This window comes from Chelonia mydas, chromosome 6 (genome assembly GCF_015237465.2).
Source record: "Chelonia mydas isolate rCheMyd1 chromosome 6, rCheMyd1.pri.v2, whole genome shotgun sequence".
NCBI classification, from domain to species: Eukaryota; Metazoa; Chordata; order Testudines; family Cheloniidae; genus Chelonia; species Chelonia mydas.
Window position 1 is genome coordinate 10,918,478 of NC_051246.2, and position 14,123 is coordinate 10,932,600.

A 14,123-nucleotide genomic window follows, 5' to 3' on the forward strand; every position below is an offset into this window, starting at 1 on the left:
ACAATACAAACAGAAACACCAGCAAGGAGCGCTTAGAGCCTCACAAGCTTGTCCGATAATGTTCATTATTATTCATAATTGGGGCCCTCCCAAATTCACGGCCATGAAAAACATGTCATGGACCGTGAAATCTGGTCCCCCCCTGAAATCTGTACGGTATACAGTAAAAGCACACAAAATACCAGGTTTTAGGGAGGGAGACCAGTGTTTCTCAAATTGGGGGCCTGATCCACAGGGCGTTGCGGGGGGGGGGGGGGGTGTCACGGTATTGAGACCCTTGTTTCTGTGCTACCTTCAGAGCTAGGTGGCCAGAGAGCGGCGGCTGTAGACCAGGTGCCCAGCTCTGAAGGCAGCACCCCTCCAGCCGCAGCGCAGAACTAAGGGTGGCAATACCAGACCATGCCACCCTCACTTCTGAACTGCTGCCTTCAGAGCTGGGCGGCCAGAGCGCGGCGGCTGCTGACTGAGGGCCCGGCTCTGCAGGCAGCAGTGCAGACGGAAGGGCGGCGATACCATCCCCGGCCACCCTGACTTCTGGGCTGCTGCTGGGGGTGGCTCTGCCTTCAGAGCTGGGCTCCCGGCCAGCAGCCGCCGCTCTCCAGCTCCCAGCTCTGAAGGCAGCGCCCCCGCCAGCAGCACAGAAGTAAGAGTATCGGTACCGCAACCGCCTCCCTCCCCCAACACACAATAACCTTGTGCCCCCCCCTCCTTTTTGGGTCAGGATCCCTACAACACCATGAAATTTCAGATTTAAATATCTGAAATAATGAAATTTACTATTTTAAAAATCCTATGACTGTGAAATTGACCGAAATGGACTGTGACTTTGGTAGGGCCCTACTCATAATCTCTCCTCTTGTATTTGGATAGCACAGGTGTAAGGAAGCTCTGTTACATACTCTCGGCCCATTGAACGTCTTAACTACAGAGGGTGATTGTGTATATTCATCACCTTTCCTGGATCTCTTTTCTCACCATCTGCATGTCTCACATCCTTGTGTGGTAGTTTTGAGGAGTCTTCTGCCTATATAAGAATTGAAGCAGTGGGTCAGGACTCCTGGGCTCTAACTTTTGTCAGCAGGTCTGGGGGGAAAGGAGTGGGGTCCAGTGGGTTAGTTTGGTGTCTGGGAGTCAGGACTCCCGGGTTCTACTTCTATCCCCAGCTCTGGGGGGAAGGGAGTGGGGCCTAGGGGGATAGTGTGGGGTCTGGGAGTCAGGACTCCCGGGTTCTACTTCTATCCCTAGCTCTCGGGGGAAGGGAGTGGGGTCCAGTGGGTTAGTGTGGGGGCTGGGAATCAGGACTCCCGGGTTCTAACCCCAGCTCTCGGGGGAAGGGATTGGGGCCTAGGGGGGTCAGGGCTCCTGGGTCCTGGTCCCAGCTAGGACAAGCGTGCGAGCTAAGCCCTGTAGAGAGGCGGGGGGATCGGAAGTGCCTCTAACCAGCGGCGTCTCCACCAGGCCCGGAGAAGAACGGGTTAAACCCACCGCTCTCCTGAACCTTCCGCTTCCCAGGGAGCTGCCAGCCGCGGGGCCGGAGCAGCGCCGGGACCTTCCTGTCCAGCCCCCGGAGCCCGGGTCCTGGCCCCGCCGGGTGCGCGCAGGGCTGCGTGCCCGGCTCCGGGGGCAGCACCAGCGGCAGGAAGTCGCTGCCCGGAGGGGCCCGGAGCCGAGCCCAGCACAGCTTGGTTGAGCAGCCCGGGTCTCCCCCACGGTCCCCGGCCCGGATCCCGCCTCCCCCCGGCAGAGCGCGGGGCCGGGGTTCGAGCCCGGCCGCGTTCTCTGCCCCGGGGGGAGATTTCACCGAGCAGCGCTGCCCGGCCCGGGCGCGATCCCCCGCATGGAGCCAGGGGAAGAGCCGAGGGTCCCGGATCTCCCGGGCGCCCAGGAACGGGAGACACCCAGAGGCGCCCCCCCAGGTGAGGAATGAGCGACAGCGGCTGGGAGTGAGGGGGGAAGCTGGGGTCCCAGCCAAGCCAGCGGGAGCCCCCCCCCCAGTTCTGTCTCCACTCGCTCAGTAGCGCCCCCAGCCGGCGCCAAGGAGTGTCCCTATTTCTGGCCCTTCTCCCCAGGGGACAAGGGCACCATCTCTTGAGAGCGTTTGGCTTCCAGGCCCCACGGGAGTCCTCTTGGCTTCTGGAGATCTAGCCAGCTGCAGGCTCCTTCATTTAGCCTTGGCCAGGTGGTCCGGCCGCTCGCCACCCATAGGGGTTTTCCTCGGGTGCTCAGCCTGGCTGGTAACCTCCCCACTTCGCAGTGAGGATGCTAGCTAAGCCCTTGAGCGCCGTTAGTCCCCTGTCGCCTTCCCACGATCCCCAGGTGCCCAGAAGGCCAGACGGCCTCTCCCACGGTGCTCTGGGAAAGAATCACACAGCAAGCTCAGCGGAGTGCAGCAAAAAGCATTGTGGGATGTGCCCCCCAGAAGCCCTGGCATTGCAGCCCACCAGCAGGGGGAATGGCAGCACCAGAGGGTGCAATGACTTGGGGGGCTGCTCACACTGGAGCAGACATACCCTCACTCGTCCCCCACATCGCTGCCTCGATAACTAGACTTGGTGGCCTTGGTCTGGATGGGGGCACTAGATAAACTGGGCCAGGGGAGTATTCGGAAAGGCTTGTGGCAGGCTGATTAGTGTCATGGACTGGAAAATCAGAGGGACCATCCATAGATCCCTAGATGGTTTGCCAAAAGTAACCCCGATGGTTGTCCAGCCTGCCCTTCCTGCGTAGCCCAGGCTGGAGAGCATCACCATGGGACTCTCATAGAGGTGGGCTCCTTTCCCCTGTTTTACAGATGGGAAAACTGAGGTACAGAGAGGGAAATGGACTTGTCCAAGGCCTCCCAGTAGCAGAGCCAGGAATAGAACCCAGGACTCCTAGTGTTCTATCCAGTAGGCCGCACTGTCTCCCTAAAGAAAAACAACCCAGTCTCCATGTAATGGAAAATCCATCACATCCCTTGGTAAAGCTGGTGCACTGACTAAATCCCCTCACTGTTAAGAATCAATATCTTATTTCCAGTTTGAATTAGTCCAGCTTCAATTCCCAGCTGTTGGGTCTTGTTCTCCCTTTGTCCAGTAGATTAAAAAGCTCTCCTGTCTCAAAGATACCAGAGAGAGCTGTATCCTGAGAAGGAGTGACTCTGAAAAGGACTAGGGGAGGGGGTAATGATAGACAGCTCATCTTCACTTGGTTCCCAGACATGCTGTAGTGAAGCGAGCTAATATGATCCTTGGGTGTATGACTAGGGAATGAGGACGTGATATTAGCTCTGTATACAGCACTGGTGATGCCATTACTGTCCAGTTCTCGGGTCCACACTTCAAGAAGGATGTTGATAAATTAGAGAGGGGTCAAAGAAGAGCCACGAGAATGATTAAAGATTAGACAACCTGCCTTAGAATGATAGACTCCAGGAGATCAATCTATTGAGCTTAATAAAGGGAAGCTTAAGGGGTGATTTGAGCACAGTCTGTAACTACATATGTGGGGAACAAACTTTTAGTAGTGGGCTCTTCAGTCTAGCAGACAAAGGTCTAACAGGACCCAAAGGCTAGAATTTGAAGCTAGACAAATTCAGATTGGAAACAAGGTGAAAATGTTTGATGGTGAGGGCAATTTACCATTGTAACAACTGACCAGGATTATAGTGGATTCTCTATCAGGGGCAATTTGAAAAATCAAGATTGGGTGGGGTTGTTTTTTTTTAGAAGACCTGCTCTGGTTCAAACAGGAATTATCAGGGGGGACGTTCTCTGGCCTGCGTTGCACAGGAAGTCAGACTAGATGGTCCCTCCTGGCCCTAGATTCTATGATATTGTCTTCCAGTGACCGTGATCAAGTCACTTCCATTTCTTTGTTTGCTATAAGGCAGGTTATCCAGAACGGACAAATCATTCTTGTTGCTCTTCTCTGAGCCTTCTCCAATTTGTTAACACCTTTTTTGAAGTTGTGGACACCAGAACTAGACCCAGGTTTTGGACGAATGGATACCATAAACTGCCATGTGATAAGGGAGGATTCACAGATTAGGATGAGTAGACACAACACTTAGGTTAGGTGACTTTCTCCCTTCCCCAGTCCTTCATAACCAGATTAAACTTTTCAGACATATTAATGGGTGAATGCCAAATTCCTTTGCTGGCCCCTCATCTCCCCTCTGGGAGGGATTTGGGCGGGTTTTGCTTCCTGCCCATCGGGTTTTCTATTTGGTGACAAACCCCTTTGCTGCCCCCTTTCTCCCTGTCACAGGGAACTGGATTTTCTTTTTCTCCCAGCAGGTGTCAGGAAGGAGGAGGAGAATCCCCAGTGGGAGCCACACAGGCCTTCGCAGAGCCCCGAGCAGGGAGAGGCCAACAGGGTGGGATGGCAGGGGGAAGAACTCCAAGGGGTGGAAAATGGATTTGGGCTTCTCAGTAGCATGTCTGTACCCCAGAGACTGACCATCTGTGGGCAATGTGGGAAGAGCTTTAGCCAGTATTCGGACCTTATTAAGCACCAGCGGATCCACACGGGGGAGAGACCTTACAGCTGCTCCCAGTGCGGGAAGAGCTTCAGCCAGAGCTCCCACCTCACCAAGCATCAGCGGATCCACACGGGTGAGAGGCCCTACAAATGCCCTGACTGCGGGAAGGGCTTCAACGACAGCTCCTACCTCCTGCAGCACCGCCGCACTCACACGGGCGAGCGGCCTTACGAATGCCCGGACTGTGGGAAAAGCTTCGGAGACAAGTCAGGCCTTACCCGGCACCAGAAGGTGCATCACGGCGAGAGACCCTACAAATGCCCTGACTGCGGGAAGAGCTTCAGCGACAGCTCCTACCTCATCCAGCACCAGCGCATCCACACGGGCGAGCGGCCCTACAAATGCACCGAGTGCGGGAAGAGCTTCAGCCGGAACTCGCACCTGGTCCAGCACCAGCGGGTCCACACAGGGGAACGCCCCTACAAATGCGCTGATTGCGGGATGAGCTTCAGCCACAGCTCCACCCTGATCGGGCACCAGAGGACCCACCGTGGCGATAAGCCCTACAAATGCCCCCAGTGCAGGAAGAGCTTCCGGCACAAGTCAACCCTGGTGAAGCACCAGCGGACCCACACCGGGGAGCGGCCCTACAGCTGCCCCAAGTGTGGGAAGAGCTTCAGCTGGGGCTCGGCTTTCATCAAGCACCAGCGCACACACACCGGGGAGCGGCCCTACCAATGCACTCAGTGTGGGAAGGGCTTTGGGGACAGCTCGGCCCTGATCCAGCACCAGCGCACCCACACCGGTGAGCGGCCCTACAAGTGCCTCGAGTGCGGGAAGGGCTTTGGTGACAGCTCCACCCTGAATCAGCACCAGCGCACCCATTTGGCAGAGAAACCCTACAAATGCCCAGAGTGTGGGAGGAGCTTCATCCTCAGCTCCCACCTTGTCCGGCACCAGAGGGTCCATGTGGCCTAGAGTCCCCATGCGAGGACAGTTCTATTAACTGTTCACACCTCTTTAGGAACCTTAGAAACCAGGCCTCTTTAGGGACCAGGCCTCCTTAGAAACCAAGGAACATGGAGACCTGGGACCAGGCCTCCTTAGAAACCAAGGAACATGGAGACCTGGGACCAGGCCTCTTTAGGGACCATGCCTCCTTAGAAACCAAGGACCTTGGAGACCTGGGACCAGGCCTCTTTAGGAACCAGGCCTCCTTAGAGACCAGAGACCAGGCCTCTTTGGGGAGCAGGCCTCCTTAGAGACCAAGGGCCTTGAAGACCTGGGACCCGGCCTCTTTAGGGAGGAGGAAGCAAGCTCCTTAGGAATCACATCAGCCCAGAGGTCTGACATAGTTTTTCCCCTGGGGTGAGGCACAGCCCGTCCGACTCCAGACTAGTGATGTACCACGTAGGCATTGCGATATGAGTGCAGTGTGTGTATGGGTGGAAGGGGAGGACGGGAATGACTGAGGGGCCCCCAGGTGGAAATTAGTTGAAGTGGGGAAGGAAGTGAATATGGGGGTCCCTTCTGCCCCAGTCAAGATGGGGCTATTAGAAATGCTTAGAGGCCACAAGGCAGGGTTCTCAGCCTGGGATCGCTGCCCCTCAAAGGGGGTCATGGTAACCCTACCCCTTCCTTGTTGCTAAGAGGGAGGGTTCCTGTGTATATGGCAGTGGGATCCTGGTAGGGAAAAGGTGAGAATCCCCACAGTCGTGAGGGAGTGATCTCTGAAGGACATGGGGTCTTTTGTCTGTGCCCACTCCTGGGTGGGGGAGACCTGTTCCTTCGTTCCCCTGGAACTCCACAGCTCTGGACCTCACTCTCTGCTCCTTCTCCTCTCCCAGGGGCTGGGGAAGGGAAGTATTGGGAGCCATGGGGAGGGGTATGTGAGGCTGCTGGAAACTGGAGGGGGCTGCTCTCAGAGGCCAGACAGACGTATGCTCCCAGATGGCTGGGCGGGGGGTGAGGGAGTGTCTAATCCCCTCCCTGGTGGCGTCTCCAGCGCCTGGCTCCTCTCTTCACGGTGCATAGACCTGCTAGCTCAGGAGCCCAGTGGCACCTGGGGAACGTCCGTTCCTGAGCTTGGGGCAGCTGGCATCCAGCCAGCCTCACCCTTGGCTCTCGGTTCCCAGCAGGCACCTGGATCCCACCCCCTGCCTGGTTTTGATGATGATCCAGTCTGCTGTTGTGTTAGTCAATTGTATCTGTTGGAAATAAACTTCCCCCTCGGGATCTGCCTCCCCCCATCTCTGTGCTGAGGGCCCTGTCTTAGGGCTCAGCGTGGCCTTGGACATGTTGTTCTCGCCTGCAGGGAAGCTCAGAAGCTGGCTTGGGCTCCCAGTTATCACGATTTGCCGCTCTGATCCTGACGTAAACCCCAGCAGAACGCCGTCTCGTCTTGCTCAGTATCATCTTCATGGTAGGTGTGGCTCTCAGTTCCCTCCTGCCCTGCCTGACCCCTGGCAGGAGCCCTCCCCTCCCCCAGCCTTTCTCTGAGGGCTCAGAGAATCATAGAGATGTAGGGCTGGAAGGGACTTCGAGAGGTCATCAGGTCCAGCCCCCTGTGCAAAGGCAGGTCCGAGTAACCCTAGACCACCCCTGAAAGGTGTTTGTCCAACCTGTTCTTAAAAACCTGCAATATTGCCGCTTCCACAGCCTCCCTAGGAAACCTCTAACCTATCCTACATCTCCCTTGCTGCAGATTAAGCCCATTACTTCTGGTCCTGCCTTCGGTGGACATGGCGAACAATTGATCACTGTCCTCTTTGTAACAGCCCTGGACATATTTGAAGACTGTTATCAGGTCCCCCTTCAACCTTCTTTTCTCAAGACTAAAGATGCCTGTTTTTTTTTAACCTTTCCTCATAGGTTCTCTAAAGCTTTTATTATTTTTGTTCCTCTCCTCTGGACACTCCAGTTTGTCCACATCTTTCTTAAAGCTCGGTGCCCACAATTGGACACACTTCTCCAGCAGAGGCCTAGGCTGAGTGCCATTGGACCAGCCCCTGAGAAGTGATCACAGAAGGGATCCCTTACCCGTTGCTCCCACTCAACTCCCATTTCCGACTGCCACCGAACCCTCCTGGCTTCAACCTTCATGAACCCAATGTTCCATCTGCCACAACTGCCATGGAATCTTCATGAATCCAATGTTCCATCCACCATAATTGCCATGGAACCTTCATAACGCCAATGTTCTGTCCACCTCAACCACCACGGAGCCTTTATAAACTCAATGTTCCATCTGCCTCAGCTTCCATGGAACCCTCCTGGGCTCAACAATTCATCTGCCATGGAACTTTCTGGGCACCCCTATATTCATCAACAACCTTTTCCCATCTTGTGACCTACATCCTCATTTCAGGGGCAGAGTCTTTATCGGCCCCATGTATGTCATCTTGCAAAGAAACAGCCAAGCCCTCACTTGGGGACATCCCTGTGTGTCTAATGCAGATGGCAGCAATCTCAGCCTGGTCACCTGCTGGCCCTATGGGATTCCCCCACCAATACTCCACCAACTGATGCATTTTCCCCTGGGAGAGTTGAGAATCCATCACCCCCTATCTGCCTCCAGAAGTCTATAAGTTCTTTAGAGCAGGGACTGTCTTTTTGTTCTGTGTTTGTACGGCACCTGGTATAGTGAGGTCCTGCCCCTTAACTGAGGCTCTGAGGCTCTGCTGTAATACACCTAACAAATAATTCAAAGGGGTTTGGTCCATGACTGGATAACTATCTATCCAACTACTCCAGTCCTTCTCACTTCTGAGAGCTTTTTTCCTAATGCCTGGGAAGATAAACCCACCGATGCCCCCCAACACACCCTGGGCTCTGAGCTGTTCCCATGTGAGCTCCAATTTATAGTACAAACTTCCTTTCCACTGAATGCATCCGATGAAGTGAGCTGTAGACTAACACGGCTGCTACTCTGAAACCTTTTGTTGCTCAACCTTGCTCAACATGGGTCTACAGCTGCCCAAGGGTGGCCTATTGTCCTGCGTCCCAGAGAGCCGCCCCACACAGGGAAGGGCTTGACACTTGCTGAAGGACCATCCAGGACACAGCAATCTGCAGCTACCAACTCTGAATGTCTGTTAACTACTGGCCCTATGGAGCATGGGGGCACAAGTAATCCAGATGTGCAGGGGAAGGAGAGGGCAAGAGGGACCCTCACCAGCCTGAAACACGGACAAACTCCCAGCTGGGGCCAGCTCAGAGCAGGGGACTGGGAGTGCTTTGTGCTTGTTTTCAAAGCTCTGTCACTCTCAAGGGCTTTAATAGTAAAGTCACTGGCGTTAGGAAACCCCTTTGCTCAGCCCGTGTTCTTTGCTTTCTGTAAGGGTCCGTGGCCGTCCCTCCCCATCAGTCTCAGAGGGAGGCCATGCCCCTGCACTAGTGCGTCTGAAAGGGGGAACTAGCACTCTCAAGGCTCTGATTCTTTGGGCAGGGCAGGGCAACAAACAGTCTATAATGACAGGTTTCAGAGTAGCCGCCGTGTTAGTCTGTATCCGCAAAAAGAAAAGGAGGACTTGTGGCACTTTAGAGACGAACCAATTTATTGGAGCATAAGCTTTCGTGAGCTACAGCTCACTTCATCGGATGCAACAGTCTGTAAGGCGCTGGCCCTCTGGGACAGGCAGAGCAGTCAGCAGTGTATGAGGCCCTCTGGCTGGGCTGAATGACAGTCTAGAGGGCTCTGGCCGTCTGGGCGGGGCAGGGCCACAGTCTAAAGGGCTCCAGCTGTCTGGCAGGGAAGAGGAGCAAGGGATCTAGGGGCCTCTGGGCAGGGCAGAGCAATAAGCAATCTAAGGTTCTGGCCTCCTAGCTCAGGCAGATGACAGACAAATGCAGGCCTCTAGGCCTAAGGTGGGTAGGCGGCTACCCCAGGGGTGGGGTGGCTGCAGGAGGTAGGGGGACTTGGGCCCACCCTACTCCACTGGGTCCCAACCCAGGGCCCTGCCAATGGTGCAGGGCCTGCCTTTTAAACGTCCTGTCCCACCTCTCTGCTTCCGGTGGGGCGGGCGCGGCTGGCACGGCTCCACCCACCAAGAGTGAATGGTGCCTCCTCCCTATCAGTCTCCAAGGGAGGCTATGCCCCCTCTCTACAGTTTCCCACCCCCTTGTCCATGAAAGGGTTAAACTAGAAGCCTAGAGGGCCCACAGCCAGAGTGCCCATGGCCTTGGCAACTGGGGGTGGAGGGGAGAGACTCGGAAGGTTTCAGGCTCTAGGACGGCTGGATGGTGGAGTCCCATGTCCCAAGGATGGGCTCAGGCAAGAGGTGTGAGCCTGGGCATGTGCCCCATAGACCCAGAGCTGGAAACAGGGACTACACCCTGCCCAGAGCCAGAGCCAGGGGACTTGAGAGCACATGGGACCCAACGATGGGGGCCCACTGGCAATAGATGGGTGTCCATACAGAGGGCGACTGGGCTTGGACTGCTTGGACTGCTCTGACACAAATGGATGGACTGATTGATTGGACAGACAGACAGATGGACCAATCGCTAGCTGAGGGAAGTGAGATGCCAACCCCAACGTGGTGGCATAAGACACAAAATTGATTCCAGATCTCCAGGGAATTTTCTCCCCATTGCAGATCAGACCCCTGGGGATTTTGGAAAAGATAAGAAAACCAGACTCGTGGGTGGGGGGATTTCATATGCAGAAAAACATTTGTTGTGGCACAGACGGGCCGTGGAATTTTTATAGCCTGTTGAGGGGGGCCACAGAAAGAAAAAGTTTGAGAACCCCTGGACTAGCTGGCTCTTGGGGAGGCTGTTGCATTTGGGGAGTCCCTGGACACAGGGCCTTCTTCTCCCCTTTCCTATAGGTCTCCCTCGTCAGACTACATTTCCCATGTTGCATCATGGGCATAGGACTCCCAGGATGCACCTCCCCTTCTCACCTAAGACAGACCAAAGTGCATCCTGGGAGTCCCCGAGCCACCCGCATTATTAGAGTTGTTGGTTTCTCATGCGCCTCTTCTCTATAGGCTGGGCTCCCTGGTCGGACTACATCTCCCATGGTGCATCATGGCCTGCCCTAGGGGATGGGAGGCAGTGCATATGGGAATCCTGTGGCCATGATGCATCATGGGAGTTGTAGATTGTGTGCCTCATGATCCTAGTCTATATAGGCTGGGCTCCCAGGTCTGAGTACATCTCCCCTGATGCATCATGGTCTACTCTAGGTGACAGGAGATGGTGCATCATAAAACTCCCACACCTGCAGTGCATCATGGAAGATCTAGTCCAGCCAGGGAGCTCAGCCCTCCCCTGACCTAGAGGAGACTGGAGACATGAGGCAACCGAACTATAAATCCCCTACGGCACCGTGGTGGCAGATCCAAATTGAAATATTTCTGTTTTCAAACATTTGGATTTTTTGACAAGACATGGACATTTTCTGTGGAAAGCAGCGCATGCTTTTCATCTAGTCAAAAACTCAATTTTCTGTAGAAAAACAGTTTTGACGGAAAGTTTGTCACCACCTCTTCTTGTTGGGAGTGCGTCAGACCAGCCATCCTCAGTTGGCGCTGGTGTCTGATAAGCCCCCGGGGTGACACCGAACAGTTAGACTTAACCAAAACCGTAAATGGTTTGGGGGTCTGCTACCAGGGAGATGGGCTCTTTCCTGCCAACTTACCACCCCAGGTCTTGGTTCGCTCAATGTCAGAACTGGAGGTGGGCAAACGGTTTCATCTGAACCATTTTTCCCCCATGAAAAGTGCAGATTTTGCACCATGGCAACATTTCGCAAATTCACATTAGTTTCACCAAATTGTTGATGTACAAAAAATAAAATCTGAAAAATCCAAATGTAAAGTTTTGACATTTTCTAAATGGAACATTTTTTGATTTTTTTGGTTCAAAACAACTTTTGGATTCCGAATTTCCTTCAATGTCATTAAACTCCAATTCAAAAAGATTTTTAAAAAAATGCTCAAAATTGAAACAAAAAAATGTACATTGACCCAAAACTAATCCCCCTCCCCCACTTTTTGATTTGCTGAAAATGTGGTTTTCAGCTTGACCCCAAATGATTTCTTTTCTCTTGTTTTCAGAATTGCCGGTGAATCAAAAGATTCGTTATTCACCCAGCTCTAGCTGGAATGTCCCCCACCATTCTCAGCACCACCCAGGCCAGATCCTCTGGGCATGGACGGGATCTGTGCTCTGCTCCAGCTTTTAAACAGTCTCTTGGGGGAACCTTTTTACAGTTAGGCTCCCACAGAGTCTGACGCTTCCTTCAGGTTAGGCCGTGCAGCCTCGCCACCTCCGAGACAGCTCCAGAACTCCTGTTTCACATTGCAAGCTCTCCTCAGCAAATCCAACTGAAACAAACTCCTGGTTAGAGACTTGTACACTCCCCAGGGGCAACAGGGGATGGATCGCTCGGTAATCGCCTGTTCTGTTCATTCCCTCTGTAGCACCGTTCTTAATGTACCTCAGCCAGTATTTGCAGTGACCCCAAGCGTTTTCAAGACAGAGCAGGCTGTATTAGCCAACTGGAACACAGCATTGGAAGTTGTTAGGTTAGCATCTGCATACACAACGCTTCTTAAAAATCCCTGGGCCCTATAAGGGCCTGGCATAAGGTCAGCAGGGCAAATCTGGGGTCATTCGGACAAGGGGTTGCTGAGCAGAATAAAGCACCGGTTGGTAACATTTCTGTTCTTATCACGTTGGGTTTTTTTTGCTACACACCCGTGGGCTCAAATTCTTGCTGTGATCACCCCGCACCGATCTCACTCGATCTGGTCTGCTCTCTGCTCGTGTCTAGCACCCGCTCACTCTGCCTTTGGGGGAGCAAGAGTTAAAGAAGTACGAGGGCTGTGCTGTGGCTTGCTGACGTGGCATGCACCTGGGAAGGTTTGCTGGCGTACCCTGAGACGGGGATGAATGAGCCTATGAAGCAGCAGCCCGAATAATAGAGTTGCTCAGGAGCTTAAGGGTTGACTCCAAGCACCTCCCCTGTGTCATGAGTTCAAGTTGAGCTGTTGGCAAATTCCCCAGCCTAGATGACCGCTCTCCGGTTGTGGCAAACGAGCCCTAAACTCAGAGCTTTTTGCTTAAGAACCAATAGTTCAAAGTGCTTGGAAACCTACGTGCCTAATCAGATTGTCTTGAAAATTGCTACCCATCCTCAGTACCAGCAGGACAGAAAATGGTACTAGTTTGGGGTCATTTGGTCAAGGGTTTCCTCGGACAGGGCACCCCAATCAGCGTCCGACTTTAACAGCCAAGGTGCTCGGAAACCCACATGCAATAGAATCATAGAGTCTAAGCCCAGAAAGGACAATTGCGGGTCGTTTGGTTAAGGAGTTCCCCACATGCAGCCCCACCAGAAAGAGCAGCTTTGAACGTTTGCAGCTTTGTATCATCTGTTTGGCCCAGAGCTTAGGCTCCGACCCTCAGGCAAGGAATAATGGGGGAGTTGCCAATTTCGGCTGGATGCATTCCAGGAGCTTTCATCACGTGACATAATCTTTAATTAAAGATTCAATTTTAATGTCTCAAGACTCCAAAACAATCCTGGAGGGTTGGCAACAATGCACTACAAAAGCTTTCGGGCTAGGTCCACAAAGGGATAACTGCACTTAGGGTGACCCGATGTCCCGATTTTATAGGGACAGTCCCGATATTTGGGGCTTTGTCCTATATAGGGGCCTATTACCCCCCCCCAATCCCCGTCCCAATTTTTCACCCTTGCTATCTGGTCACCGTAAGTGCACTTTAGGCACCTAAATCCAACATTTAGATCCTCAAAATCCCTTCTCAGCTGCTGCCTAACCCTGTGAGCACTGACAGCCTCTAGGTGCGTGAATTTCCATTGACAAAGTCTCTTTAGCACCTAAAGATTTGCCAGTGGGAAACCACACTGCCACCTAAAGTCCTTGCTCCAGGGGCCTGTCTCACACCTAAACCCCGTCTAGGTGTTCCCACACCTATTGGGCCTGAGCCAGGCTGTGATCTCAGACATCCTATACGAATCACTCCAGCGGGGCTGGAGTTACACTCGATGACGCTGGCGCTCCCTTCTAGCCCGATGGTTCTATGTTCCTCTGAACCCGTCACAGGCGCCGAAAAGCTAGGCCTTGCAATGCCGAGGCTAAGGCCCCTTGGTGGAGACGGCCCTTTGGACCTCTGCTGACGTCCCTTCACCCGCCTGCGAGCTGTTGTTTGCTTGCCCGAGGGATTAAGGCAACAAGTGCTGCCCCTGAAAGGCAAGGCAAAGGAGGCAAAATCTTCAGGGCGGGCCACTCTGTGCCATAGGTGTTCCCTCTCACCCTGCCTTTTGCGTGGCCTCTGGGGCTCCTTTTGGACACGTGAGGGGTATGGGCACTGGACCCCAGCACTGGGTCTGTGCCGGGCGCTGGGGACGGGCATGCTCGGTTCAGGGCGCACGCGCACACCCGCTGGGATGAATGGAGCAGTACACACCTCTCCGGGCGATTGTTGCAGACTGTAGTCTTCTCCCTGGGGTGTTCTCATTGCCCTGAGATGAATGGGCCACTTCACACCTCTCCCTGGACTTGTGTATCTGGGGAAGGCATTTGGCATCTCCACTCCCCTGCCCCCAGCTGGGCTGTGCCCCACACAGCCCCACCAGCTCCCCTCCGCTCTTACCAACGCATGGGGCAGCACGGAGGAGGGGGGA

The 14,123-nt window shown here is 54.1% G+C and overlaps 2 protein-coding genes across 9 annotated transcripts in view; one reads left to right on the top strand and one right to left on the bottom strand.

The window, feature by feature from the left end:
• The window catches only part of LOC119566362 (zinc finger and SCAN domain-containing protein 2), a 558,782-nt gene that overhangs the window by 493,105 nt on the left and 51,554 nt on the right, over positions 1-14,123 (bottom strand). The gene's annotated exons all lie outside the window — the stretch shown is intronic.
• ZNF768 (zinc finger protein 768) lies at positions 1,340-12,136 on the top strand. Of its 7 annotated transcripts, none has more exons than XM_037899104.2 (4): positions 1,443-1,916; positions 4,275-5,267; positions 6,777-6,884; positions 11,527-11,890. In XM_037899104.2, the coding sequence occupies exons 1-4, from the start codon at positions 1,838-1,840 to the stop codon at positions 11,652-11,654; spliced, it is 1,308 nt and encodes a 435-aa protein (XP_037755032.1). In that variant the 5' UTR covers positions 1,443-1,837; the 3' UTR covers positions 11,655-11,890. The 7 variants fall into 7 exon arrangements, 5 of the variants coding, with proteins under 5 accessions (XP_037755032.1, XP_037755035.1, XP_037755034.1 ...); XM_037899107.2 differs by lacking the exon at positions 11,527-11,890 and adding an exon at positions 7,167-10,931 and having other exon boundaries at positions 1,445-1,916; XM_037899105.2 differs by having other exon boundaries at positions 1,446-1,916; positions 4,278-5,267.

What these genes read in the sequence shown, in the direction of transcription:
- ZNF768 (XM_037899104.2), top strand. Translation starts at nt 1,838, where the DNA reads ATGGAGCCAGGGGAAGAGCCGAGGGTCCCGGATCTCCCGGGCGCCCAG. An exon ending in ACCCAGAGGCGCCCCCCCAG is followed by an intron (nt 1,917 to 4,274) that starts GTGAGGAATGAG and finishes TTTTTCTCCCAG; the next exon opens with CAGGTGTCAGGAAGGAGGAG. An exon ending in GCACCAGCGCACCCACACCG is followed by an intron (nt 5,268 to 6,776) that starts GTGAGCGGCCCT and finishes TCTCGCCTGCAG; the next exon opens with GGAAGCTCAGAAGCTGGCTT.